This window comes from Puma concolor, chromosome C2 (assembly GCF_028749965.1).
Source record: "Puma concolor isolate L17-30 chromosome C2, mPumCon1.1.hap2, whole genome shotgun sequence".
NCBI classification, from domain to species: Eukaryota; Metazoa; Chordata; class Mammalia; order Carnivora; family Felidae; genus Puma; species Puma concolor.
Window position 1 is genome coordinate 45,269,061 of NC_141675.1, and position 25,643 is coordinate 45,294,703.

Here is a 25,643-nt window from a genome sequence, read left to right on the forward strand (position 1 = left end):
GCTTAACCAACTGCACCACCCAGGCGCCCCTGGAAAATATTTTTTAAAATGAAACAAAAAAGGCCAATAACCTCATCACCCAGAGATAACTACTATTTAAATTTTGATGTATTTTCCCCTCAGTTTTTTTCCTATGCATACATGTAACCTTCTTTCAAAGGTGAGATACAATTTTGTTTAATGTTTTTTAACTCAATATTCTACCACATTCATCATTTTTTAAAAATCATCAGATGATAACAAATGTTCATCTTTAAAATGGTTTGATTTTTTTGAAAATAGAAGTCAACTACATGTAAAGTTCATTAATCAGGTGGACTATACAGTTTGTTTAAAGTAATATTTTCCTACCCACAACAAGATACAATTATAAAGCAATATGATCAATATGTGTAAGCTTCATAATTAAGCTGTAAAATAATTTAAGAGTTTTGGAATGGTAGTTAACAAAAATGCAACATGGGAACACGTGTACCCTTTTTAAAGAGGATAAAGTCTTAATGCTTTATAATCATACAAACACCAAATTTCATCAAATAATAAACAATCTATTTCAAAGTATTAGATAAGGTAAGCAAGCCTTCTTTCTTTGTTTGGAACTTATAGCAGCCCATTTACATTTACACTGGGGTCTATAGCACAAAATATGTAGGTGCTTCTTCTTCCATGTTCCACTGGGAAAATAACTTTGTGTGCTTCAGAGAAAAGGATGGCTTACCCATCTATCTCTGCTGAAGCTCCCAGACATGTTGGCCCTGCTTTGGAGTTTACGATGGTAAGAATAAATTTAACATTCATACACATAAACCTAGAATTGGGAGAAGACAAAGGAAGGAGTGAGGAAAGTGGCGAGGCCAGCTGTCGCCACCAGAACACGAGTGTAGCTTCATTAAAAACAAGATGCTAGTCTAGCATTCTCTTGCTAAGAGAGAGCCCATGAATCAGAGTAAAAATTATCCACTGTTCAATTGTACCTGGACAAGAAAGAAAAGGCAATCCACCGATACTGAGCTGTATGGCCTTGCCTTTTACCTTTTCCATAAGGGTCCCTTCTTTGTGGCTCTTTTATGACTAACTGAATCTCTCCCATCCTCCCTAGATTTATCTATGTATATTTTTATCTCACGGGAAAGATGAGGCTCAGCACCAAGCCTCCCTAAAATTAGCTCTACTTGTTAGTTCTCCTTGTCAGGTGGTTCTATCACACTTATCTAATAATTGCCTTTAAACAAAATGCCTTCTTTTTCTCTGTAGTTCAGAGTTGGGTTGTTTGTTTTTTGTTTTTTGGGTTTTTTTAGGTGGGGCATTTCAAGTTCTTGAGTAATCAAAATCACTGACATTAAATTAGTTAGGGTCTCACTGAGAAAAAGACTTGTCTCACAGGTATTTAATCAGTTGTTGTGCTATAAAGTTATTAAATCTCTGTATAAAAAATGTCATAGAGATTGTTAAATATTTCTACCATTTTGGTATGATACAAGTATTATAACCATATGAAAAGAAATGTATCGTTGACTCTTTTAACAGATCTTTCTGAATATAATACACCACGTACTCTAAACTATGAGAAGTTAGGAAAACAGAGAGGTTTCTTTTTAAATGTAAATCATAGCGTGTTAATCATGTGCCTGTAACCCTCCTGTGGCTTCTCATTACATTTAAAGTAAAATACAAATTCTTTCACTGGGCCAACGAGATCCCTAAGATCTAGGGCCTGCCTACTTCTCAGATGCCCCTGCGACACACTGATTTCCACCACAGTGCCATTGTGCCGTGTCTGCCTCTCTTTCTTAAATGCTGGCTTTTGACAAAAAGCCCACCAGCCAGACACCTAAGATGCCTTTGCCGCCAGCTTCCACTGTTGTTTGTTTCTTCTTCACACTTATGAATCTTTGAAATTACCGCATTATTCATTGATTTCTTTGGCATCGGTTCCTGTTCTAAAATATAAGACCTATTAGAACAAAGACTTTCCTTTTCTTGTCTAGTTCACAGCTGTTCCCCAAGTCTAGCAAAGAGACCAGCACATAGTAGTCTTCCAAATATATATTAGATGAGTAAATAAGGAGATATTCAGAGCTCTTTGTTCAAAATATAAGCTTGATTTTTTTCCATCAACATAAAATATTTCAAATAAAATATTAATAAGCAAAATTATTTTAAACGCAGTAGTTAAGCTTAAAGCAATTCAGTAGTTGCTTAAAGCAATACTTGGGGAGAATACACGGAAAATGAATGAACCATTATCACACAATTTATCTTTCTTTAAAATATGCATTTTTGTGAAAGGGTTGATCTTTTTTTCCTGAAAGGGTAGAACCATTGTATTGATGGAGAACCTATCAAACAAATATAAATGAAATAGTTATAAACTGAAAATCTAGAAGTAAATCAGCTATTGAACAAACATATGCAATATGCAAAAAACGATTAGTACCACAATCCAGAAGAAATGGGGTGAAGATGGAGAAACTATTCTAAATCTTTGAACATGAAAATATATTTGTATCTAGTCAATTTAGTTTAAAAAATAGGTGAATATCACAAAATGAGGGTCACAGTAATAGTTATAGTTATTCATTAGATATTTGATGGCCAAAACTGCAACAAGCCTATGGTTAGCATTTCACCTTGATTTTGCATTTTCCTATTTCCTTATTTCTTGCTAGCCTCCTTCTTCTCCAAAGATATCAGGTGAAAGATGGAGGAGAGGAGTGAAAATTAATTTATAGAGGAGCAGCTCATTAAGTAACCATTTTAAGTAACACCCAAATCCTTGTGCAAACATGGGTCATGGGTTGAGCTTTTAATGAGTATGAATGCTGTCAAAGTAGTATTTCAAGTATTCTAAAGTTAAAAGTTAAAAGTGTTTTGTTTCCAACGACTAAAGAGATAGTTATTTTGGAATTAAAACACAACTGCTAATACAAAGTAGTCAAGATTCTATTTGTGCCTTTCAACCGCTGTTTACTATGAATTGAAAATAGTCCAATCAGCCAAGTTAGAATGACCTTCAGATTATCAGTCAACACTTAGACCATCCCTCATGTCTCGATCCAATTTATACAAGTTTCTACACTAAAACATATTTTTTTGAACTTCATAAACTGATAATAGTAACATACAGAAGAACTATAACCTAGAAGTCTAGAATTGGCAATGTCTTTCAGTGTTCTTTTGTGAGTATTAACGTTACAACTTAAAATTACAGACATACTACCACTTGAAGTAATAACATAATTACACATGCATACACCAAATTCACATACACAAGAAAGACAGAATAGATGGTGATGATTCACCTCACCAAAAGATTTTCCATTAAATGTCTTTAAATAACTAGCTCATCTATGACAGAATATGGCTTCTTCATAAAATCATGTAATCCAGTAACCTTTTTTTAAAGGTTTTTATTTATTTATTTCTAAGTAATATCTGCATTCATTGTGGGGCTCGAACTCACAACCCTGAGATCAAGAGTTGTATGCTCTACCCACTGAGCCAGCCAGGTGGCCCAAGTAACTTTCTTTTTTAATTGACAAATTGCATTGAAAATGTGACTGTCAATAATATCACAGTGAGTTGCCATCTTTTCTTCCAAAGACACCACGACACTGCCACGTGTGTTATCTTTTTCCATCTATTCTTTCAGTGGGAATGGTGGTTTTAATGCCTCTTCACCACAATGTTGCTTCTTTTTAGTAATGGGAGACTGAGGGATTAATAGATTTGTCAACAGTTGCAAGACAAGTTTAAAATAAAACTGAAGCTTACTCTTGATCTCAAGTTTTCTCAAATTAGGCAATGTAGATTTCTTTAATTGTATCCCAAGTGGTCATAAGTAGCGTGTGTGTGTGTGTGTGTGTGTGTATTTAAAGGTAATATAGTCACTAATAGATTTTCTGTTGAAGTTGCCCTACATTGCAGCATTAAGATATATTTCAGAACTACATAATTAATATTTTAGATTCTAAATTAAGTGCCATAATAGAAGAAAACATGCTTTAATAGGACACTATATTTATTATTCAAAATGCACCATTTCCTCCCACCAAATTGCTATATTTTGCCTGAACTTCAAAGATCACTGGGACTCAAGGGAATCTTCCCTATTAAAAAAGACACTATTGTTTCATAGTATATCAAACTTTAGAAGACTATCTAATAGAACTTTTCTTAAATTTTGAAATTTTTACACACTTCATTTGCTGTCAAGTGATGAAAAGATTGTGTATCTCAATCAGATTATGTTTTCTTTTATAAAAGTATTTATGGAATTTCACTATGCTTAGTCCTCTTTCATGGCAGCGTTGTTTTGTTGTTGTTGTTGTTGTTGTTTGATTTTCAGACAATATTATACAATGGCCTCAGTGCAAGTGGTTATTAGCAAGATATTGTCCCAGAAATAGAACCCCAGGAAAACCATAGTAATAAATAAGGACTACTTGTTCAGACAACTGATATTTATTTCTAGCAAATGCTTTCTGAAACCTGAAAAGTAGTCCTCCATTTTGTATTTTCCAGCATGTTGGTAATAAAAATTTAGAAAGTAAACACAAGCTATTTCTAAATCCCAAAAAAAGTTGTTGGCGAGGACACAGGCTGTCCAATTCTTAATGCACACAGGGAGTGCTCAATAAATGTCACTGACTGATAGCATTAATTCCGAATGTTACTTCTCTTAGTCTAGGTAGTTGCTTAATTTCTCCTGAAAGTATGAGTCTTTTTCTCTAACCCAGAGTATTTAATATACTATTACTATTTTAAATGTAATATGTATTTGTTGAAAAAAATAAGGTTTTCTTGAGTATCTGTAGTGCACATTCCAGGATCTTGTGACTATGAAACAATTTACCATCTGGTACTGATATGGTTAGATAATAACCTAGCAGAATTTGGAGTATGATACTCTCAAACAAAGGAATCTTGCTATTGTGGTTGTAGTGTTTGGTTCAGTTTGGTTTTGTTTTTTCTGACCATCAGTGGAAACAGTCCTTAGTTTCTAAGTTGTTGGCAATTGTTTTTTTTTTTCTTTCCCCCCTGCATTGTTCTTCCTAAACCTACCTCCCATACGTGGCTTTAAAGTAAGTCTTTGAGGGAAGTATAAGATGTAGGACACTCAAATTGGGTGCTCTGGAGCAGTCATCAAGGACTCCCACAGTTTCCACATGTAGTTTTTGGTGTAAGCATGGAGCCAGCATAGTTGTATGAAAACCCTTAGTCTTGAGGTTTGGGACTCCAGAGGTCTCCCCAGTTTCAGTGACTTAGGCTACCATTTTACTTATTATCAGCTCTCCTCACACAGAGTGTATATCCTGGCTGGTACATCTGTCTTCCTATCACTTTAATTAGTTATGTGGAGGATTTTAATCCTTTGTGGGTGAACCATGAATTACATAGTTGTGCATTGTTTGATGACAATTATGATTTTTTTTCCTCTGTAAAATGCTTTCAAATCTATTTTTAACAACCAGAATTTTTACCATTTCTTCATAGCAGTTTTATGCAATAAATTCTCTACATCTCTAAGGAGCGAATATATAAAAGAAGCTAGGGCCTTTAAGACTTTTGGAAAACTTACTTTCAAGAGAACTATTTTATTGTCTTAAACACACAAAAATCTTTAAGCAATTAAATAAAACATTTTAACTTTATACATCTTATTTTTTGCTAAGATGTCTTTTAACATCCTTAACCCCATTCTTATCAAAAATATAGCCCACTTGCAGATCTCTTCTAAATTATCTTTATCATCATTGTCATTTCATAATCCTTTACATGTTCTTTAAGGAGAAATGATCTTACAGATTACTTAAGACTTTTCCTTTAAGTGTGTGATTTAAGAGTATCATAACAAGTAATCAGGAAGTTTATGTAATAAGATAATGTAATGGGATAAGCAGGCATCTGGTACTTATTTTTCCAAAATTGATCACCATTTTTTTTATTTAAAAAAAATTTTTTTTTTTACATTTATTCATTTGTGAGAGACAGAGCACAGAGAGAGACACAGAATCTGAAGCAGGCTCCAGGCTCCCAGCTGTCAGCACAGAGCCCAAGGCAGGACTGGAACTCACAAACTGAGAGATCATGACCTGAGCCAAAGTGGGACACTTAACCGACTGAGCCACCCAGGCGCCCCAATTGGTCACCATTTTTTAAAAATTTTTTTTTTCAACGTTTATTTATTTTTGGGACAGAGAGAGACAGAGCATGAACGGGGGAGGGGCAGAGAGAGAGGGAGACACAGAATCGGAAACAGGCTCCAGGTTCTGAGCCATCAGCCCAGAGCCTGACGCCGGGCTCGAACTCATGGACCGCGAGATCGTGACCTGGCTGAAGTCGGACGCTTAACCGACTGCGCCACCCAGGCGCCCCAATTGGTCACCATTTTTAACAATACAGCAAGTAGATGCAAAATTAAATTAAGCTTATATTGGATTTAAATTTTAAATCTTATATTGGATATAAACTTTAAATTAAGTTTATATTGGATTTAACCAGTTGATCTAACTTATTAATGGAAAAATCTCTAACAATTACTGAAATTAGAGATTTAGAAATGAAATATTCCATTAGCTATCTCTACCACAATAGCAGCATAACGTTACACTTTGTTTCTTTACTCTGTCCCATCTTCTTAACAAACAGGGATGTTATTATCTGGTCTTATTTCACATCCTGACCTCATGCACTTGGGTTTGGATGACATGGTTTCTACTAAGGTTAAAAGACATATGTCTGTATATTATATTTACAACTAAGGACCTAAAAATTATTAGTAAATTGTCATTATTGAAACATCTTTGGGGATAAAAAGTATTTCTACTCTTCAAAGATTAGAGAACTGAGCATAATGGTTAACTGATTTAAGTCATCATGATATGACTGCTAAAACTGTGATATGAAATCTTGATTTCCAGATTTCTTGGATTTTACCTAAGTGATATATTAGTGTGTCAAAGTTCAAGAGCCACGTTCCCCATTTTGTTTAACTGTTTAAGAGAATGGCCTTACCATTTGCTTTTGCCAGGAAGTAGCTAAAAGATAATCAATTCTCCAGTACTTTGGTAACTGCTCTCTGTACTGGAGAGGAAAGGGTGCTTTCTGACTTGTTCTGGTTGTTCATGGCCCAATTCAAACCATGTTAACACTCTGGCTCCAACTAAGAGTTTCAGAATAAACAAAAGAAAGAACCATAACTATTTAACGCAGTAGGTTCTACATTTATGGAGCCCATAAGCTGATTTCGTGCTGAAAGTAAAAACAGTCTCAAGAGTTTAAATGAACTCTTCGACCCTGGAATTACAGCAAATTCAGGAAAATCAGGAATATGTTGGTAACCTCTAATCTTTTTTTAAACTGACCTCACCCTGGGCAAGTAACCATCTCCTGATGCCATTGTTGGAGACAGAATTTCTGGCCGAAAGATCAGTTTTCTGACTCAATCTGGCTTGCTATTCTTGGTTAATCATCCCCATTTCTCTCGACATTTCACTCTTCTGACTACAGTGGTGAACATTTATTTTCAGAAAAGACTTTTTCAAGTGATTCGGTTCCTCCAGCGGTTTCCCTCTTTATCCTGGCTAAATCTCCCTAACTCTCATTTCTATCGCCCTTGTTTCTGTAAGATTCTGCTAAACATTAGACACAGCACATGACCTCCATCCAGTCTTCCAGTGCCTCGGAACAAAACTGGCGCGGTTATAAGCTCCTCCAGGCTTGGCATTCAAGAGTCTTTAGCTCTTCAACTCTTAAAGACCTACGGCCTAAATTTTAAATTTAAAAAATTTTAAATTAAAGAAAAAAACCGCTCCCCTTTTTTAACCTTTAGTCCCGCCCACCGCCTCCCCCCCTCCAGCCTCCACGCGAAACTGCAGGAAACCGGAGGGGGCGGGGCGGTGACGTCACGACGCCGGTGCGTCACGGAACGGCGGCGGCTGCGGCGCTGGCGGTGGCTGCGGCAGCGGCGGCATTTTAGTCGACAGCGGCGGCGGCAGCCGGGCTGCTGCTCCTCCCAGCATCCCTGGCGCGGCCATTTCAGCCCCATCTTGGCGGAGGGGAGGGAGGTGCAGCCGCCGCTTCAGCAGTTTGAATTTCAGTTTCTCCGGGGTTTGCGAGCCGGGCGCATCGAGGAGGAGCCGAAGAAGCTACCACCGCTACCTCACACAGCCGGAGCGCCTCCGCTCGCCGGCCAGCGGGCCGCCGCCGCCACCACCACCACCACCACCGCCGCCCCTCACTCTCTCAGGAGCCGCGAGGGGAGGCCGAGACCGCCGCCGCCCGCCCGCGGGGGTGGCTCCCCTGTAAGGGGAGGACCGAGCTTGCTTTCCCCTCCCCCGGAGCGGGTTTCCGCCAGAGACAGTCGACATGTCCCTGGGGCTGAGCTCCGGCTAAAGCCGGGGAGGGGGCCGCCCGCCCGCCCGCGGACCTTCAGCCAGCCCCGGCCCGCCGCTCCTGGCTGAATTAGGAATCCCCGGCTCCAGACTCGCCACTCCTTCCCCTTCCCTCAGCGTCCGAGAGAGCCCAGAGCTGACGCCGGCACTGGCCTGAGGAGCCCGAGCGGGGCAGCACCGCCCCTCACGCCGCCGCCTCCTCCTCCCCTTCGCCCTCCCACTCCCACCCCCAGCCCGGCCTGCTGACCGCGCCGAGCGTCGAGCTGGACTGACCACGGCGGCCCCAGAGACGGGAGGAGGAAGCAGCCGGCCCGCCCCTGGGATCGCGCTCGCGCCGCCGCTGAGGGGATTGAATCGAGGCGCCGCGACTGCGGGAGGCGAAAAGGAAGGAGGAGCCGCCGCGCGAGTGCGACGGGGGCAGAGCCGTAGAGACCGACACTGAAGGAAACGGGGAGGAGGATGTCTCGCAGGGCGGCCAGCGTCCGGATCAGCCAGTGACTTTTCACAGCGGCGGGCCTCAGACCCCAGCGCGGACGCGGACTTTGTCTTTGGGGGCCCCTGCTCTGCCCTTCCTGGTTTCCGGCAAGATCGCAGAGGAGCCGGCGTGCCTCTCTGCCCTCCAGCCTTCCTCACCATGTCCAAGATGCCGGCCAAGAAGAAGAGCTGCTTCCAGATCACTAGTGTCACCACGGCCCAGGTGGCCACTAGCATCACCGAGGACACCGAGAGCCTGGACGACCCGGACGAGTCACGTACGGAGGACGTCTCCTCCGAGATATTCGACGTCTCTCGGGCCACGGATTATGGCCCTGAGGAGGTCTGTGAGCGCAGCTCCTCGGAAGAGACGCTCAACAATGTTGGGGATGCGGAGACTCCCGGGACCGTCTCCCCAAACCTCCTCCTGGACGGGCAGCTGGCGGCCGCGGCGGCTGCTCCCGCCAACGGAGGAGGAGCCGTTTCGGCCCGGAGCGTGGCTGGGGCGCTGGCTAGTACCGCGGCGGCGGCGGCCGCCACCTCGGCCCCCTCCGCGGGAGCACCCGGCGGTCCCCCGGTCGCGGGCTCGTCTGCCGGGCCAGGGACTGCGGCCCCATCGCAGCCCCCCGCCACTTGTAGTTCCCGATTTCGCGTGATCAAGCTGGACCACGGGAGCGGGGAGCCCTACCGACGCGGCCGATGGACGTGTATGGAATACTATGAGCGGGATTCGGACAGCAGCGTCCTGACCAGGTCCGGGGATTGCATTAGACACAGCAGTACTTTTGACCAGACTGCGGAGCGGGACAGCGGCCTGGGCGCCACCGGAGGGTCGGTGGTGGTGGTGGTGGCCTCCATGCCGGGGGCGCACGGGCCCGACTCGGGAACTGACAGTTCCTTGACTGCTGTGTCACAGCTACCCCCGTCGGAGAAAATGAGCCAGCCCGCCCCGGCCCAGCCGCAGAGTTTTGGCGTTGGGCAGCCACAGCCACCGCCGCCCGTAGGTGGGGCTGTGGTTCAAAGCGCGGCTCCAGTGCCGCCGTTCCCGGGAGCCGCGGCCGGGCCGCAGCAGATGATGGCAGCCCCGCAGCCCAGCCAGCCCCAGGGAGCCGGCCCCGGCGTCCTCCCGCAGGGGCCCAACGGACAGGGTCTACCGCTGACGAATGTAACCCTGACGCAGCCCGGCATGCCCCTGCCGCCGCAGCCCGGCCCGACCCTCGGAGCGCCAGCGACGCAGCAGCCTCCGCAGTTCGCGTACCCCCAGCCTCCGCTCCCGCCCGGGCATTTGCTGCCCGTCCAGCCCACGGGGCAGAGTGAGTACCTACAGCCGCACGTGGCCGGCCTGCAGCCGCCAAGCCCTGCTCAGCCCTCGTCCACCGGCGCCGGAGCGAGCCTCGCCACGCCTGCCAGCCTGCCGGTGGGCACCGGCCAGAATGCCTCCACGGTGGGTGCGCAGATAATAGGCGCGTCTTCCCTGCCCGGTGAAGCCGTGGCTCCAGGGCCGGGACCCGCGCAGGGCGGGCAGGCCGCGCCTGGTCAACCGGCTGGAGTGCCCCTGGCCGCTGTAGGATGCGCGGTGCAGCCGGGCCTGGTTCCCCCTGGGACCGGGCAGCCCCAGTCCGTGCCTCCGCCGCAGATGGGCGGCAGTGGTGCGCCGTCGGCCGTGCCTGGCGGCCCCCACGCCGTGCTGCCCGGAGTTCCAAACGTGCCTGCAGCCGTGCCCGCTCCAAGCGTGCCTAGTGTGTCTACCACCTCTGTTACTATGCCAAATGTACCCGCGCCTCTGGTCCAGTCGCAGCAGCTGAGCAGCCATACGCCAGTCAGCAGGAGCGGCAGCGTAATCCAGCATGTTGGGCTGCCCTTAGCGCAAGGCACACCCAGTGTACCAACAAGTCTACCACAGTCTGACTTAAGCCAGTTTCAGACTCAGACCCAACCTTTAGTCGGGCAAGTTGACGATACTAGAAGAAAATCAGAACCCCTACCTCAACCACCACTTTCTCTCATTGCTGAAAATAAGCCTGTTGTGAAGCCTCCTGTTGCAGATGCCCTGGCAAACCCCCTTCAGTTAACACCTATGAACAGTTTGGCCACCTCTGTATTCAGCATAGCTATTCCTGTTGATGGTGATGAAGACAGGTATGGAAATCTTATTTAAAATATTTGTTAGAAATGCTTGACCAAACATTGCAGTTTAGAATGCAGCTCGAGTTCTTTTTTTCAACTTGAGGCCCTTAGCATTTTTAAATACAAAAATTTCTTTGTGTTTGTTTATTAAGATTTGTCAGTTCTTGAAAGGGCATTGGTTTTAGATTGCTAATGTAACGGTGTGTAATGAGAAAATTGGTCTTGTTTAAAAGCACTGACGTGGATAAGGCACAACATTTGTTTATTCAAAAAGGTGGATTTAAGCTTCATTCTATACATTTACAGGTGGTAACTAGACTATGCCCTATTGGATTGTTCTTTTCTTAGGCAGCAGTCACACTTGAACACTTATGGCAAGAGAGTTCTGTCAGTGTGAGTTTTGATACCAAGACATGAAATTTGAATTTTTCCATTCTGGAAAACCAGAGGTCCTCTAACGGGGAAAGATCCATGTAAGGTATCTCTTCCAGTGTATCCGGAGAGGCTGGAGAGAGAATGGTGAAATGTCAAGCCCGGCTTTGAAGATCATATTGTCCTCCAGCCTTTTTAATAAAAGGAGATAGAAATAAGGTTCAGGAGGCTTCCCAGTGACTTCATTAAGGTCCTTTTTTTGTTTTGTTTTTTAAAGCAAATGTGTTTGAAAGATATTCTCTTCCATTAGTTTTTCTTTTTCTTTTAGCTACAGGAAAGGAGGTATGAAATAAGATTCTTTGACAGTAGTAAAAGCTACAGTTCTTGAAATTAGAGTAATATGATTAGTAAAAGTATTCGTGTCAACAATTGGCTCCCTCTATTTAAGGGATGCTTTTTTAATGGTTTAACTGAAAGTTGGTGTATTGCCATACCAATTCTATAATAGTTGATGTTTGGTTATGGTTCATTGAGGATTTTAAGTGGTTTTGAGGAAATGTCAGAGGGAAATTTGACATATATTGCAAATTTTTAAAAACCGACTTGTTACAAAGCTTTAAAATTACATTTTAAAATTACAGAGAAAGTTCCAGGTACTTTACGGTTAGGCATTTATTTGCTGGGATTTTTGTTTTGAGAGAGGTTAATTTTAAAAGATTAAAAGATATCTTTATGGATTTCTAGAATAATTGGTATGTAGAACAATGAGATCTGTTAAAGCTTTTTCTTCCTCTGTGTCTTCTGAGTTCCTTCACATTCTTTTCTTAACTTTTCATTTCCAATTAGCCTTGTATTTTTGTTATATACTTTTGTTGGTTTGAAAATTGCTCACTGAAATTCATCTTCTCTGCTTTTTGTAATTCAAAGTTCATCTTTTTTTGTAGGTGACTTGCTTGTTGGGAGTCTTTCTTCCATTTGAGAACTCTTAGAGAATACCACGTGTCCATAAGTGAGCTCAGCTAGCTAGTCATTGAGAAATTTTATATGGATGGGACTACCAAGTAAAGAAACTGATTCCACAAGCCATTCAGAAAAATCTCTTTACATCTGCTCCCATATTTCACTTTTCACACATAGGGGTACACTTGAAGTGCAGATTGAGTTTGTTTGTTTACCTTTGGTAAAAGGCAACAGGTATCTTCCCTTTTCTAGCTACCAGAAGCCATTTTTTTCTGATGGGTTGGTAAATAACCATTTGCTTGCCTCTCTGTTCCTGTTGTACATTGTCCCCATATCTCCTCAAGAAATGACTGGTTTCCCAAACCACACCCTCTCCTTGCAAAGCACATGCACATCTATGAATGAAGAATGTATTTTCTCTCCTCCTCACACCTTTCTCAGTTTACAGCATATGTAATTACATTCCCCAGGACTTGAATATGATGATATGGCATGAAGCAGAGAGATCTGTTGACAAATGGAAACTCTGGGATGTATTCTTTAGGGTATGACCTCAAAGATGAAATTATTTATCCTCTTATTTTATTAAAAAAGTTGATAATTTTAAGAATCTTATTTCCCAGTGTGAATGTTTGAACCACAGATACTACCGTATCTGTTCTTACTGCAACAGTTAATCCAGTGCAGGGGTTTTGATATGTGTTCAGTCCTGTATTAAATGTGGTATACTTCCCTTCCCCTCCCAGTCTTTTAAAATCTGCATTGTTTATCAAATGTGCATTTCTTACTTTTGTTGCAGTTTTTCATTGGTTTTTAATTTAACATGCTAGTTTTCAAGATGTAATCTTACACATTTGACTATTTTGTCACTGGACCAACACACCTGGTGAAGGAATAAATCCATTAAGTAGAAATAGTTTTTTTGTTTTGCTTTTGTTTTTAATGGAAAGGCTTTGTAAAAGAGAGGGCATTTTAAAGTTGTGTGCTTGAAATTAAATGACACAGTTTTTCTAGGTGTATGTTTAAATTACTGAGATGACTATTTTTGAGGTAACTGTACTAACAAAATCATAATTTTAATATGGTGATTTGGGGTTGCCTTCTTAAGTTAAAATCTGCCTACAATTTTAGTTGCAGTCATTTGAATGCAAAATAAAACATTAGAGTGAGAGATATTGAGTAATTACGACTTTAACTTTGTGAATAGGTTGACAAATTTCAGCTCCTAAAAATTTATAAATATTTGCTTTTTTTTTTTTTTAAAGAAGATATCAGTAAACATAGCCTAGTCCTTTGAGAAAAGGAAGGAAAATGGAAGATTAACAAAAATGACTGACCAAACCAATGATTCTTTTGGTTTGATATATTGAAAACTTTATCTTGTTATTTTGGTTCCATTACCTAAAGGAAGGCTTTGTTTTGTGACCATTTATTTTGAAGAAGAGGACCTTCTAATAATACATTTTAATAATATACCTTTAAGAGGGCTGATGGTTGTATATAGAAAGCAAGAAGATGTTTTAAAGTTCTTAGTTAACATTGTCTTTTGACTCTCTATTATCAGTTACCATAAAGTTTACATATTATTCTAGCCTTTCTCATTGAAAAGGCTTATGTCAGTTGTTGATTCTTCAAACTGATTTTGTGTAAACTGGAGGATATAATAATGGTTGAAAATATAGTTCATAAAAAAAACAGCCACTTTTACAGTGGAAGTTACAACATTTGTTTAAATTACCTGTACCCATGGGGCGCCTGGGTGGCGCAGTCGATTAAGCGTCCGACTTCAGCCAGGTCACGATCTCGCGGTCCGTGAGTTCGAGCCCCGCGTCAGGCTCTGGGCTGATAGCTCAGAGCCTGGAGCCTGTTTCCGATTCTGTGTCTCCCTCTCTCTCTGTCCCTCCCCCGTTCATGCTCTGTCTCTCTCTGTCCCAAAAATAAATAAACATTGAAAAAAAAAAATTTAAATTACCTGTACCCTTAACAGACTCCTTTTCTGTAAATGGGGAGGAGTGCAAAATATTCCCTTTTGGAAAGGGAGCACAGTGCAGATCGTTTTCCACAGACAGCTGACCAACGTGAACTCTGTAGGCCACATTCCAGGAACTCTTATGAATGGATGCAATTGTGAACTGTCAACTACAACCAAAAGATTGTTGAAAACCTGATTGTAAGGATCCCTTAGTGGCCAATATCTCTATATCTTGTTAATGGTTTTATTTGTGTAGTTTGCTAATGACTGATTAAGTATTATAAATTGTGAATGTTAAGTGGTGTATCCTGACATGTGCTATATATACAAATTTTGTTGCTACAGTTATACATATATCTCATATACACACACACTTTTAACAGAGCTTTTTAACTTGCTGTTTAAGTGAGAAGATTATGCAAATGTATATCAAGAGATTGTAACTCTTAACCTTTATCATAAAATCTATAGATACTTCTTAGAGCTCAAAAAGTCTCACTACATTTAGTCTTTACAAATGAAAGCTCCTTAGCTGAATCTGTATTTCTTGGGAGCTTTTGTTTCTTTATCTATATTGAGTTGTAGAGATAATTTTGCCCTACTAGATTTACAGTTGATGTTTAAGTCACACACACTAGATAGTATCTTACGTACTCTTATCAAGGATTTTGTAATCAGTGTAAAATCCTGCGTGTGAGTGACATTATTTAGTATAAAAACTGATAAATGGTGGATCCATCAGAGTGTCACACTGATTACTAAAATATACTTTGGTTATAAACATGGCTTTAAGTAAAGGAAATTATCATAGATTTCCGGAAAGATTGATGGTCCAAAAGTACCCAAAATTCCCAAAACTGAGTTTTATCAGTAGGAGTATGACTTTTTTTTTTAACAGAGACATATATATTTAAATTTTTATATGAACTAAATTCTGTAGGCTAAACATTGGATAACCATTAGAAAACATAATGGCTTATATGTGTGTGGGTAAGACACACTCTAAGTAACTATTTTAGTAACACTGTTTTTTCCCTGTGGAGGAAGTAGGGTATGTTAAACTAAATTGCTTCTATTGGAAGTCTTTTTTTTTTTTTTTTTTAAAGTACTGGTAGTGTGGTATAAATGTTTTCTACTTACTGAGAATAAATGTAATATTAATCTGTTGAAAATTCTGATAGCACTAATTTGGAAATCGTAAAACATGATACTGGATTTATGGATCTGGTACTTGGTCATTTGGAATAGAGTTTAGTCTTTCTGTGCACCAGATGAGATTGGAAGCAGTCCTGCTCTCTAGTGTCCTAGTAACAAAGAGCACCCCAACAATCAGATGGTAAAGAAACCAAAATGAGTCTCTTTACTGAGGAATGGTTGATAGGGGAATATAAAAAGGTCTTGACTTTTCTTTCCTAAAATAGCAGAAGTTGGGGCAGGGGTAGTTAGAGAGTGATGGCACATAACCAAGACAGAAGAAAATAGAGCGAAATGACATGAAATACGGTCTCAGAAGGAACAGCATCACTTGTTACTAGTGAGAAAAAGCCATCTAATTTCTTTTCTTAATAATTGTTTTAGACCAATATGTATTTCCTTTTCTGAACAGATAGTGTTTATTTCTTAATTGCATTGCAATTTAAATACTCTTTAAGTATGAGGAAGAAAGGGTTTATAAAAACAGGTCTGTCTGGATAAATGTAGCCTGAATGATGATGTTTCTTATTAATTTCTTATTAATGGGAAGAGCAGGTTTTTAAGAAGAAATCTTATTAATTGACAGTATTTAAGGGGTATGTATAGCAAAATTCCTGAATTGAAATAAATCCCTTAAGTTAGTTTTTTCTTTATACTAAACCAAGTGGACTTGTGATTTGAAGCTGCTGTTTTAGATGGTATAAAACAAATTACTACATCCACAAAGAATGTGCATACCTGAGTCATTGGTATAATTTGGGTCTTTCCCACAGCATTTCTTGAACATACCAAATTACTCAATATTTGTTACATTCTTAAGCTAGTATTGTTCAGGGCAAAAACTTCTCCATAAAGATTTAGGAACAATAACCAATTCATATCATTCCCATACATCATTATGTGACTTTCATAATATATTTTAATATATACACTTCAAATTTGACTGGTATTTAAGGTATTATCTGCTTTTATCTTCAAAAATTATGTTTATAAGTTCTGCTTTTAAACCAGGTGAATTAAATTTCATCCATGCTTTTCTGGATTGCTTCTCAAATTTAAAGCCCCAAATTAGATTTAAGTATTTAGTTTTATTTCTTTGTACCCAAGCTTACATTTGTTAAAAAGAATGAAGTCTTATTAAGTCATACATTATATGTGATAGTTATGTGAAATTTCTGCAGATCACTGAGTTAATAATTTTAATAGTGTGTTCACCTAGGACATAGACTATTAATAAGTGCCTTGCTAATTAGAGTAGGCAAGACAAACAAGTGAAGTCTGAATGTTAAATTACTTAAAACCTCTTTTCCCATAAGCTTTCACTAAAATTTGGTGAAACAGGGGCACCTGGGTGGCTCAGTCAGTTGAGTGTCCGACTTCAGCTCAGGTCATAATCTTGTATTCTTGAGTTTGAGCCCTGCATCAGGCTCTGTGCTGACAGCTCAGAGGAATGGCTTCAGATTTTGTGTCTCTCTCTCTCTCTCTCTTCCTGCCCCCCCCCCAAATAAATAAATGTTAAAAATTAAAAAAAAATAAAATCTGATGAAAGAATATTAATATATAGAAACTGATTAATATGTCAATTATTATAAATAATGCTGGTGTATTTTAAATGTTACTTTTAATGTTTTAGGGTATCCCTCTTCATTATTACACAAGTAGATTGTTTAATCTGTGAATGAAGGATACCCAAAGCAAAGTTTAAAACCAACTAGTTTCTAAAGTAGAATTAGAATTAAGTAGAGAACTAAATAGTTTTATAAGTTAAACCAAAACCCATCCTTGTTTGACTTGTATTCGGTCTCCCTTGCCTTTGAAAACAAAGCAAAAACAAGGAGAGGAAGGCTCTTGGTCAAGTAAAATCAGTAGTATGTTTAATTATGTATTAGCATGTCATATGAATGGCCATTTACAGATAGTGGAGTCAGACATGCCTGGGCTGAAAACCCAGCTGTGCTACATACCTGAGGCATTTTGACCTTGAGCTGGTTATTTAGCTTTCTAAGCCTCCTGTTTCCCCATACGAAAAATGAGGGTAATATCTGTGTTGAAGAGTTTGAGAGGATTAAATGAGGTATACAAATAATTTGTAAATAATCCATACATAATACAGTATGAATGGCAAGCATACATCACAGAAATGTTAGTATTTCATTGTCCAAACTGCTCTCTTGATCACCTCTTGGTGAGTCATACCAAGAGTCTTCTGTTCTGATCTGAAAGTGTAATTCCATGGTATAGATGTTAATAAGAGAAAGGGAGACATTGTTTTAAGCCAGAAAAGTCATGATGTTATAAGATGTATAATAGTTATGTTCTGGTCATGACTTTTCTACCACTTAGCCAGTTTCTTTGGTTAAGTTTTTTAACTTCTCTCAGTTTTCCTCATTGGTAAAGAAGGAGTTTGAGACTTGGTTAGATTTTAAAGTTTCTTGTATGTGACTCTGTATATCTAGACATATATATATATATGTCTGCCAACTTAAGCCTTCTTGCCACCAGACTATCATGTGACCAAAAAAAGAAAGAAAAAAAAATTAAACTCACAGATACTCATCAAGTAGGTTGGAAGCCCAAGAAAACATTTAAAGTAACAATGTCAGTCATTTAAACTTTCTTTGTGTTCCCTGAAGAGTAAGTACTGGTATACAGAAATAAGACTATCCTGCCCTCTCAAGATCTCAGGCTATATGAAAATGTAAGCTTTCATATACATTATAGGCTGTGATGGAATAAATATAAGGTACTAATGGGAATAGTTTAGGGCCTAACGCCAGATTTGGTAGACCTCTGTTTAAAATAATTTATTATCTGCATAGGTAATACCTTTTGTACAGTTCAAAATATACAAGAGTATAAATTGAAGGCCTCTCTGATACCTCTGTCCTCCAGCCACCCAGTTTCTGTCCTCAGAATCAACCCATTGTTACTTGTGCATTCTTCAACTCTCGAAATGAATCTTAAAAGGGCCATTTAGGTTAAGTCAGTTGATAAGCAAAGCGGATGATTTTCCAAGTAGAGAGAGATGGCAGTTTGTGTGACAATGGAAGAGTGAGATGTCAGATTTGAGAAATGTAGTTAATTTGACAGGAACTAGAGTGAAGGATTTAAATGTTACAGTGAGAAATTGAATTTTTTTTTTTTTATCAGAAGTTTATGGTTGCTGTTAAATGTGTTTCTTGAAGCTTTTATTGTTAAAATAGTATGTATCTTGGAACCATTTCAGTACCCTTTTCAGTGATTATTGTACTTTTAATTAAAATCTTGCAATAAAGTTGTGTATAAGGAAATCCTGGGGGAGCTCTCAGTCCCAGAAGTCAGGATTCTTATCCAATGGAATGTACAAAATAGCTTGGTATACGTAGCTCTAAGCTTAAGTATTTTGTTTGCCTCAATATTACCTTAGTAATGACGAAATATTTGGTATATGTTAAGATTCTCTACCAAAACTTGATTTTTTTTTTTAAATTTTTTTTTTTCAACGTTTATTTATTTTTGGGACAGAGAGAGACAGAGCATGAACGGGGGAGGGGCAGAGAGAGAGGGAGATACAGAATCGGAAACAGGCTCCAGGCTCCGAGCGATCAGCCCAGAGCCCGACGCGGGGCTCAAACTCACGGACCGCGAGATCGTGACCTGGCTGAAGTCGGACGCTTAACCGACTGCGCCACCCAGGCGCCCCAAAACTTGATTTTTATATAGCATGATTTAGAAACTGTAATCCTGTTTTAAACACAAATCAAGCTTAATTATATCTGTGGCCCTATTTATGCATAATATCATTTGAACTTTTCAACAACTATGGGGAAGTGTTCCTCCCCTTTTTATGGATTAAGAAAACAGACTTATAGGATTTAAATACATAGTTATTAAGTGACAAAGCATGGATTCAGACTTAGGCCTTCTGACTCCAAAGCCAGTGCTCTTGGATTTTTCCAGAGTTAGTTTTGTTCTATTACTTTGCTGACTATAGTATAGAGGAAGGAAAAGCTACTCTAGCCACTAATCCGTTGTGTTGTAACCCTTTACCTAAAGAATAGTTTTAATTATATTAAATCCTTAGATAATAATGTTGGAGGTGGCCCTTGTTCCTCTGCTTATTGTATTTCCCTGGTTTCTATTTAGAGATCTCTGAAGTTGAGTTTTGACATAAGGGAAGAAGGTATTTGCTAAGTTTAGGGCTCATGTACCTCATACTTGAAGCTTCAACGATTTTGGTAGCTTAATTTTGAGGTGTAGTATATATCTATATTTTCCTCTCTGTTACAGTTACCCTACAAAGATAGTGTCTTAGCAAAGCAGGTAGGTATATGTCATGTTTGAGTCCCATTGTGATGTACTACTATCATGTACTTAGATATTAACAGGACAGGCTATTTAGTGTATAAAGTCAGAGAAAAAGATATATTCGTTCATTGGTTTTGAACAATGTCTACAAATGGGGAAACAGCATTTTAATTTAGGTGGCTGAAATAAATTCAGAATAAACCACACCTCAGTCTCCCTAAGAAGTGCTTTGTTGGCTTTATATTTAGACTAATAGTTAGCATTGACATCAAATATGTTATTAGAAAACTGGTTTCAAATTTTATTTCTTGGGCAGAAGAGAATTTATGACCAAAATTGCGTAAAATTCAGTATTTCTTTCCAATAAATTTTTAATAACGTCAGTTGCCTCGTGGTGCCTTCAGATTACATAGACTATAACCTTGAAATGATCCCCATTAACAGCATTTTCCTTGGGCTCTTAATTTCCTCAATTTTATGCCATTCCAAAACAGAAGTCTTTGATGATCAAGCCCTTCAGTATTTACAAATGGCTCTTTTGAAGTTCTGATCAGCTAGGTTTAACAGACTTGACTCCTTTAATCTATGGCTGTTAATCAATGTTTTGAGACTAATTGTTGCTATTTGCAAAAAATTCCTCTGTTTATGGAAAACACCCTGCTGAAGTATTCCAGAAACCAAATGTTTATCCTTGCAATCTAGACTATTTGAATTTTTCTAGAGTACATAGATTGTATAACTCCATATGGCTTCTTCATTTTGAATGTATGTAAAAAGTGATTCACTGCCAGCTTTTGCAACCTGAGTATTTGTTCTGACATGTTCTGAAGACTTTAGGCCCATTTATAGTATTTTATTTCATTGGTTCCTTTTTTGCCCCAAGATCCACAACTAACTGCAGATACATTCTTTTTTCACTTCTACATTTAACTTATGAGAAACATTTCATTATTAGAGTCTATGCTGTAAAAATGCTGGAATCTCATAACTCAAGTCATATGACTTCATTTAAAACCAATTTATTTGGCATATGAATTTGATTCAAGTTAAATATATATGTATGTATGTTTCCAAGGTCAGGGGATCTGAAGTTTTTTTAAAGAATGTCATCCTTATAAATATATTGTAAATACTCTTTAATGAATTTTAAATTCCAGCCTTGCAGAATAGCCTCCACGTTTACTCTTTGTTATCCTCTCATATTTACTGCTTTCCTCTTTGAGTCACTCTGTTTTAAATCCAGGGTCTCCAAACAGACCTATGTGAATAGCAAACTTGTCCCCATATGGTCCTGAGTAAGCCTGGTAAAAGCCAATTGAGTTTTCAGTTGGTTCAGTTCACTTTCGTTTAATTTGGTAGACCCATTTCCAGTTACAGTAAAAAAAAAAAAAAAAAAAAAAAAAAAAATGGCCTGACAGATCTATCTTGAGAGGGTACAAGCTATTAAATAAATGGTAGTTAGCAGACTCTGAATCCTTGATATTAGGTCTAATCAGTTTGATTATCTGAGGCCTGGTCTAGAGAAAAAAAGAGAAAGGGTTAAAAGAATAGGAAACAGTTAAAGTAAGTAGGGCAGGCAAAGAGAAGTAGATATGCTGAAAATGCCAATTAATCAAACAGTTGGCTTTGGTGACACTCTGGCATCTAGTGTCTGTCTGCCTTTCCTAGTTTTAGATCATCTAAGAGGTATCCTAGTGGTTAAAATAAAAAAATAGCCTTTAAAAAATATTTTTTTAAAAAATTTAATAGATAATACAATGAGTCTTAATCAGAATTTTGAAATCCTGGAATTCTGTTGAGTATTTGTTTGTTGATCATCGGTAATTCATCGCTCTTCCAGTAGAATTTGGAAATAGTTTTCTTATTGTACTAATAATAAAGACCCAGACCTACAGAGGTTAAAATTTAACTCTATGTTTAGCATAGTAGTTTAAGAGCATAAACTGTAGGACCAGATTCCTACCTACTAGCTCTGTGATGTTAGGTGTTTTCCTTTTGGTGAGGTAGAAATAATAATAATACCTACTTTTGGGGCTGTTGTAGAATTCAGTTAATATACATAAATAAACAGATAAACCCAGAATAGTGTCTGGTATTTAATAAGCACTTATGTTCTTTAAATTTTTTTTTTTTTTCAACATTTATTTATTTTTGGGACAGAGAGAGACAGAGCATGAACGGGGGAGGAGCAGAGAGAGAGGGAGACACAGAATCGGAAACAGGCTCCAGGCTCTGAGCCATCAGCCCAGAGCCTGACGCGGGGCTCGAACTCACGGACCGCGAGATCGTGACCTGGCTGAAGTCGGACGCTTAACCGACTGCGCCACCCAGGCGCCCCAATAAGCACTTATGTTCTTAACTTGCTGTTAAGACCCTTGCCACAGCGGGGGTCAAGGATTTTAGAAGTATAATGTGACAAGTTTTTGTTAGCTCCCTAACATACAGATTGAAGTTGGGAAAACTATGGAAATATGCTTAGGTATAGGGGGAACTATTAGAGAGGAGGTTTAGTAGTCAAATTTTAATAGTCTCTTAAGAAATCCAGGGATGTGAGATGAATCATGCAGGCTGGGAGCTTGCCTTGATGAGCCCATCAGGTAAGATTCTGTGGTTATAGCCCTAGGGAATGTGTCTCCAGGGAATGGTAGAAATGGATGGTGATTAAGGTGTATAAGCTCTTACCCCTCAAAGGGGCACTGTACTAATGCCAGAAATTAGAAAGCTGCCATACAATTGCTGCACCGTTTTTTGCCCTAAACCAGAGAAAACACAAATAAATGGGTTCTGAAGGTAGAAGAAATCATGTCAAGTCCAACCCAGAAAAGGACTCGTTGGTCGTAATCAAACCCTATTAAATAGATCCTGTTAAGATTTTTTATATTATGAAGGTGTAGCCTAATTTATTGTATATGAAAACTGTACCTGAGAATAGCTTTGCTGAACTGCTAAGTGTTTAGAGATTTATAAAGGCATCTGATACAGACTAATGTTGATTAGGCTGTGAACTGATTCATGTTTGTGTAGACATAACACACACACATAATTGGGTGCTATTTTATCTGTATTACTCCTTTCTTTTATAACTGTGATCCTGAATTGTCAGGGTCTGCTGGATTTCATCCAGTTTTTTAATTTCTTTCAAAATGTTTTTAAGCAAGCTTATGTAGTGTTTTTTTTTTCTTTTAAAGCTTTATACTATATTAGAAATCTAAGATCTTCCATCTTTTTTGAAAAATAGTGATTTGACTGTACTTTCTCAACCTCATTTCCATTTGATTCTTGGATCTCGCAGGAATCCTTCAACTGCTTTCTACCAAGCGTTCCATTTGAACACGTTTCAGGAATCAAAGAACCTCTGGGATAGGTATGAATACTTACATATGGAATGCATACATGCAAAAGTGTATGCATGAATTGCTTTGCACTGTACTGGTATCACATTATTAAAACTAAACTTTATATGTCATTTTAGGGGGGGAATCATGTGGTATCTAGCATGGGACAAAGCAGCAAAATAAACCAAAAGGACAATCTATATTTTAAATAGAATATAAGCATACTTTTGTTTTTACTTATTTTTTAAGTATATTTACTTTTTTGAAGGATTTACATATTCTATTGAATTTTGCTATATGAAATATCCACTTACCCTTTATATTTCAATGTAAAAATATATTCTGTAAAATAAACTACGGTTATTTTACTTTTTCCTATTTTATATTTCTCTGTAAACGCCTTAGTGACTCAAAGCGAAATGTTACTTATTAAGAAATTGGAGAAGGGACGAGACCAAGGTATTAAAGTAATAGTCACTGTTTAATTCTTGCTGCGAAACTTTAACATCAAGCTTGTTTGCTCGAATTCCCTAGACCTGCATTACTGTTTTATAAACTCCTAAAACAGCTTTTCTCATAGAAATGTTATATAAATTTCATTTTTAACTTTTTAAAATATAGAGTGAAGTCTTAAGAGTTCATTTATGGCAAAAGATAATTTGGTTTATCTTTCTGCTTATTACATAGTTTTAGTATATGCTCTGTTCAGTTATTTGGCTGAATATTTATTAGCACTCCATTCTGTGTTTAATTAATAGAATGAGCACAAATGCTGTTTTAAAAATTCACACAAAGCTTTGCTAGATTCTTTTAACTCTGCCTGGCAACGCATTTGTGTCCTCTGGCATAGTTTGGATAACACTCATGGACTTAACTTCATCTCTTTCATTAGAAAAGAGTATTGCTAAGTGCATGTACATGTCATGTTAAGACATGGTTTACATTGCCTACAAATGGTAACAGTCTTTTAATTCTTAGACGTGATTTGCTGTGTGTCACTCTGAAGAAATTGTCTAACAAAGTATCTTTTTGGTGATCTGTTCCTTAACTGAAAATGTTTTCAAATAGTTACTTATAGAACAAGAAGTTTTAAAATTTATAGTACAATGTTTATAATTTCAATTTTGAAATTATACAGCTATATCAATATAAAGTAAGACATAAGTGTAAATTGTGCCATAAAAGAAGCATGGATGCTCAATCATTCAAATGGCTTATCAGATGTAGCCAGGATGAGTACCTTGGGTTGTACTTTATGCTTTTGTATTAGAAAAAGGAAAAATGGCACTCTATTTAGAAATGTATAATAAGAGAAGTTTTAGTTGAATGGTAATTTATTTCAAATAGCTAGATTTTGTAAGCTACCATGATATCAATATGATTAAGAGCTGTTCATCAAAACAATATAGAAAGGTTTGAGCTTTATTTTTTATAATTTTGACCTAATATCAAAAGTTTTCTTTTGTTCCATTATAAAACAACCACAGAAGTTGCCTGCTCATCATTTGTTGTTATAGCTAAATACTCCTTATCTGTTTTCCATTTTTAGATACAGAAATATTTAAGTATCAGAAATGAGGCAAGTTGCTGTATCTGTAGTTTCTCATGGTTTGAAAGTATTTTCTCTTCTCCCTGAAGCCTGTTGTCCAGAGCCAAAGATGTTAATAGATACTTGTCTGTAGTGTGTTGACACCAAACTTATATTATAGATCAGCCATTCTTCCCTTTGGTACTAAAGTGACAAGTCCAACTCCATAGAAACGAACTAGTGGCTTCCTTTGAACCTTTCAACTAACTTACTAGATTTTCAGTTGAGAGCAGTAGTGGCTAGCTTTATTAGTTCTAACTATACGAGTTCAGTTGGTAAATAGCTACAGACTTTTTAATAGGTATATTAGCAAATAAAGTATTGTGGGACTATTCGTTTTTTTTCATTGCAGACAAGGGGTTGAAGATTTGTGTGTGTTAAGCTTTAAAATATATTAAATACTCTTATCCTAACCATGGTCATAATCTGACCAAATTGCCATATTCATTTTTTTACCATTATAAATTAAGGATTTTTTTTTTAATTACACTAATTTGGCAAATAAAGTATTTTGCAGGGGATGATTCTATTGAATAGAACCATTCAGGAGTTGAAGGGACTATAAATCCTTTACAGTATCTAAGTTTGAGGTATAAATTTGCTTATCAGTGTTGATAAGTACATTTCAGGCTCTTATTTATGAAATCTTGGAACTCCTATTCTGTAGAGGAGTGCCAATTTTCATTAAACCTTCCCGGAATAGCTGAAGATCCTTGGTTTACCTTATGTGAAAGACTGGAATCTTCCCTCCTCCCCCCCCCCCAATATTCTTTTAGCAGAGTATCTTTTAATCAAAACATAAGTAATTAATATACATTTCCTCACATTGACTCAGAGTTCCCTAATGGCCCCTTTGTTTCCTTCTCTCTTTAAATTAGAATTAGCAAATTGAGAAGATTTTCACCCATCTGCCTCTACCTGTATTTAGAGATTGTCTT

General features: G+C 38.6%; 1 protein-coding gene and 1 long non-coding RNA gene across 4 annotated transcripts in view; one reads left to right on the top strand and one right to left on the bottom strand.

The window, feature by feature from the left end:
• Positions 1-6,186: 6,186 nt before the first annotated feature.
• On the bottom strand, positions 6,187-8,919 carry LOC147577228 (uncharacterized). Its single transcript, XR_015240053.1, has 2 exons — positions 6,474-8,919; positions 6,187-6,430 (listed from the first exon to the last, which is right to left on the bottom strand). It is a non-coding gene; the product is annotated as an uncharacterized LOC147577228 (long non-coding RNA).
• Positions 8,895-25,643, top strand: part of TSC22D2 (TSC22 domain family member 2) — a 49,623-nt gene continuing 32,874 nt past the window's right edge. For 2 of the 3 annotated variants that reach the window (XR_015240052.1, XM_025913845.2), the window contains exon 1: positions 8,895-11,009. Coding sequence is in view for 2 of the 3 variants with exons in the window: in XM_025913845.2 (XP_025769630.1) it covers positions 9,031-11,009 (1,979 nt within the window). In the remaining variant the exon portion in view is untranslated. Of the gene's footprint in view, positions 11,010-23,074; positions 23,147-25,643 lie in introns of all 3 variants that reach the window. The other variant, XM_025913843.2, reaches the window with a different exon arrangement.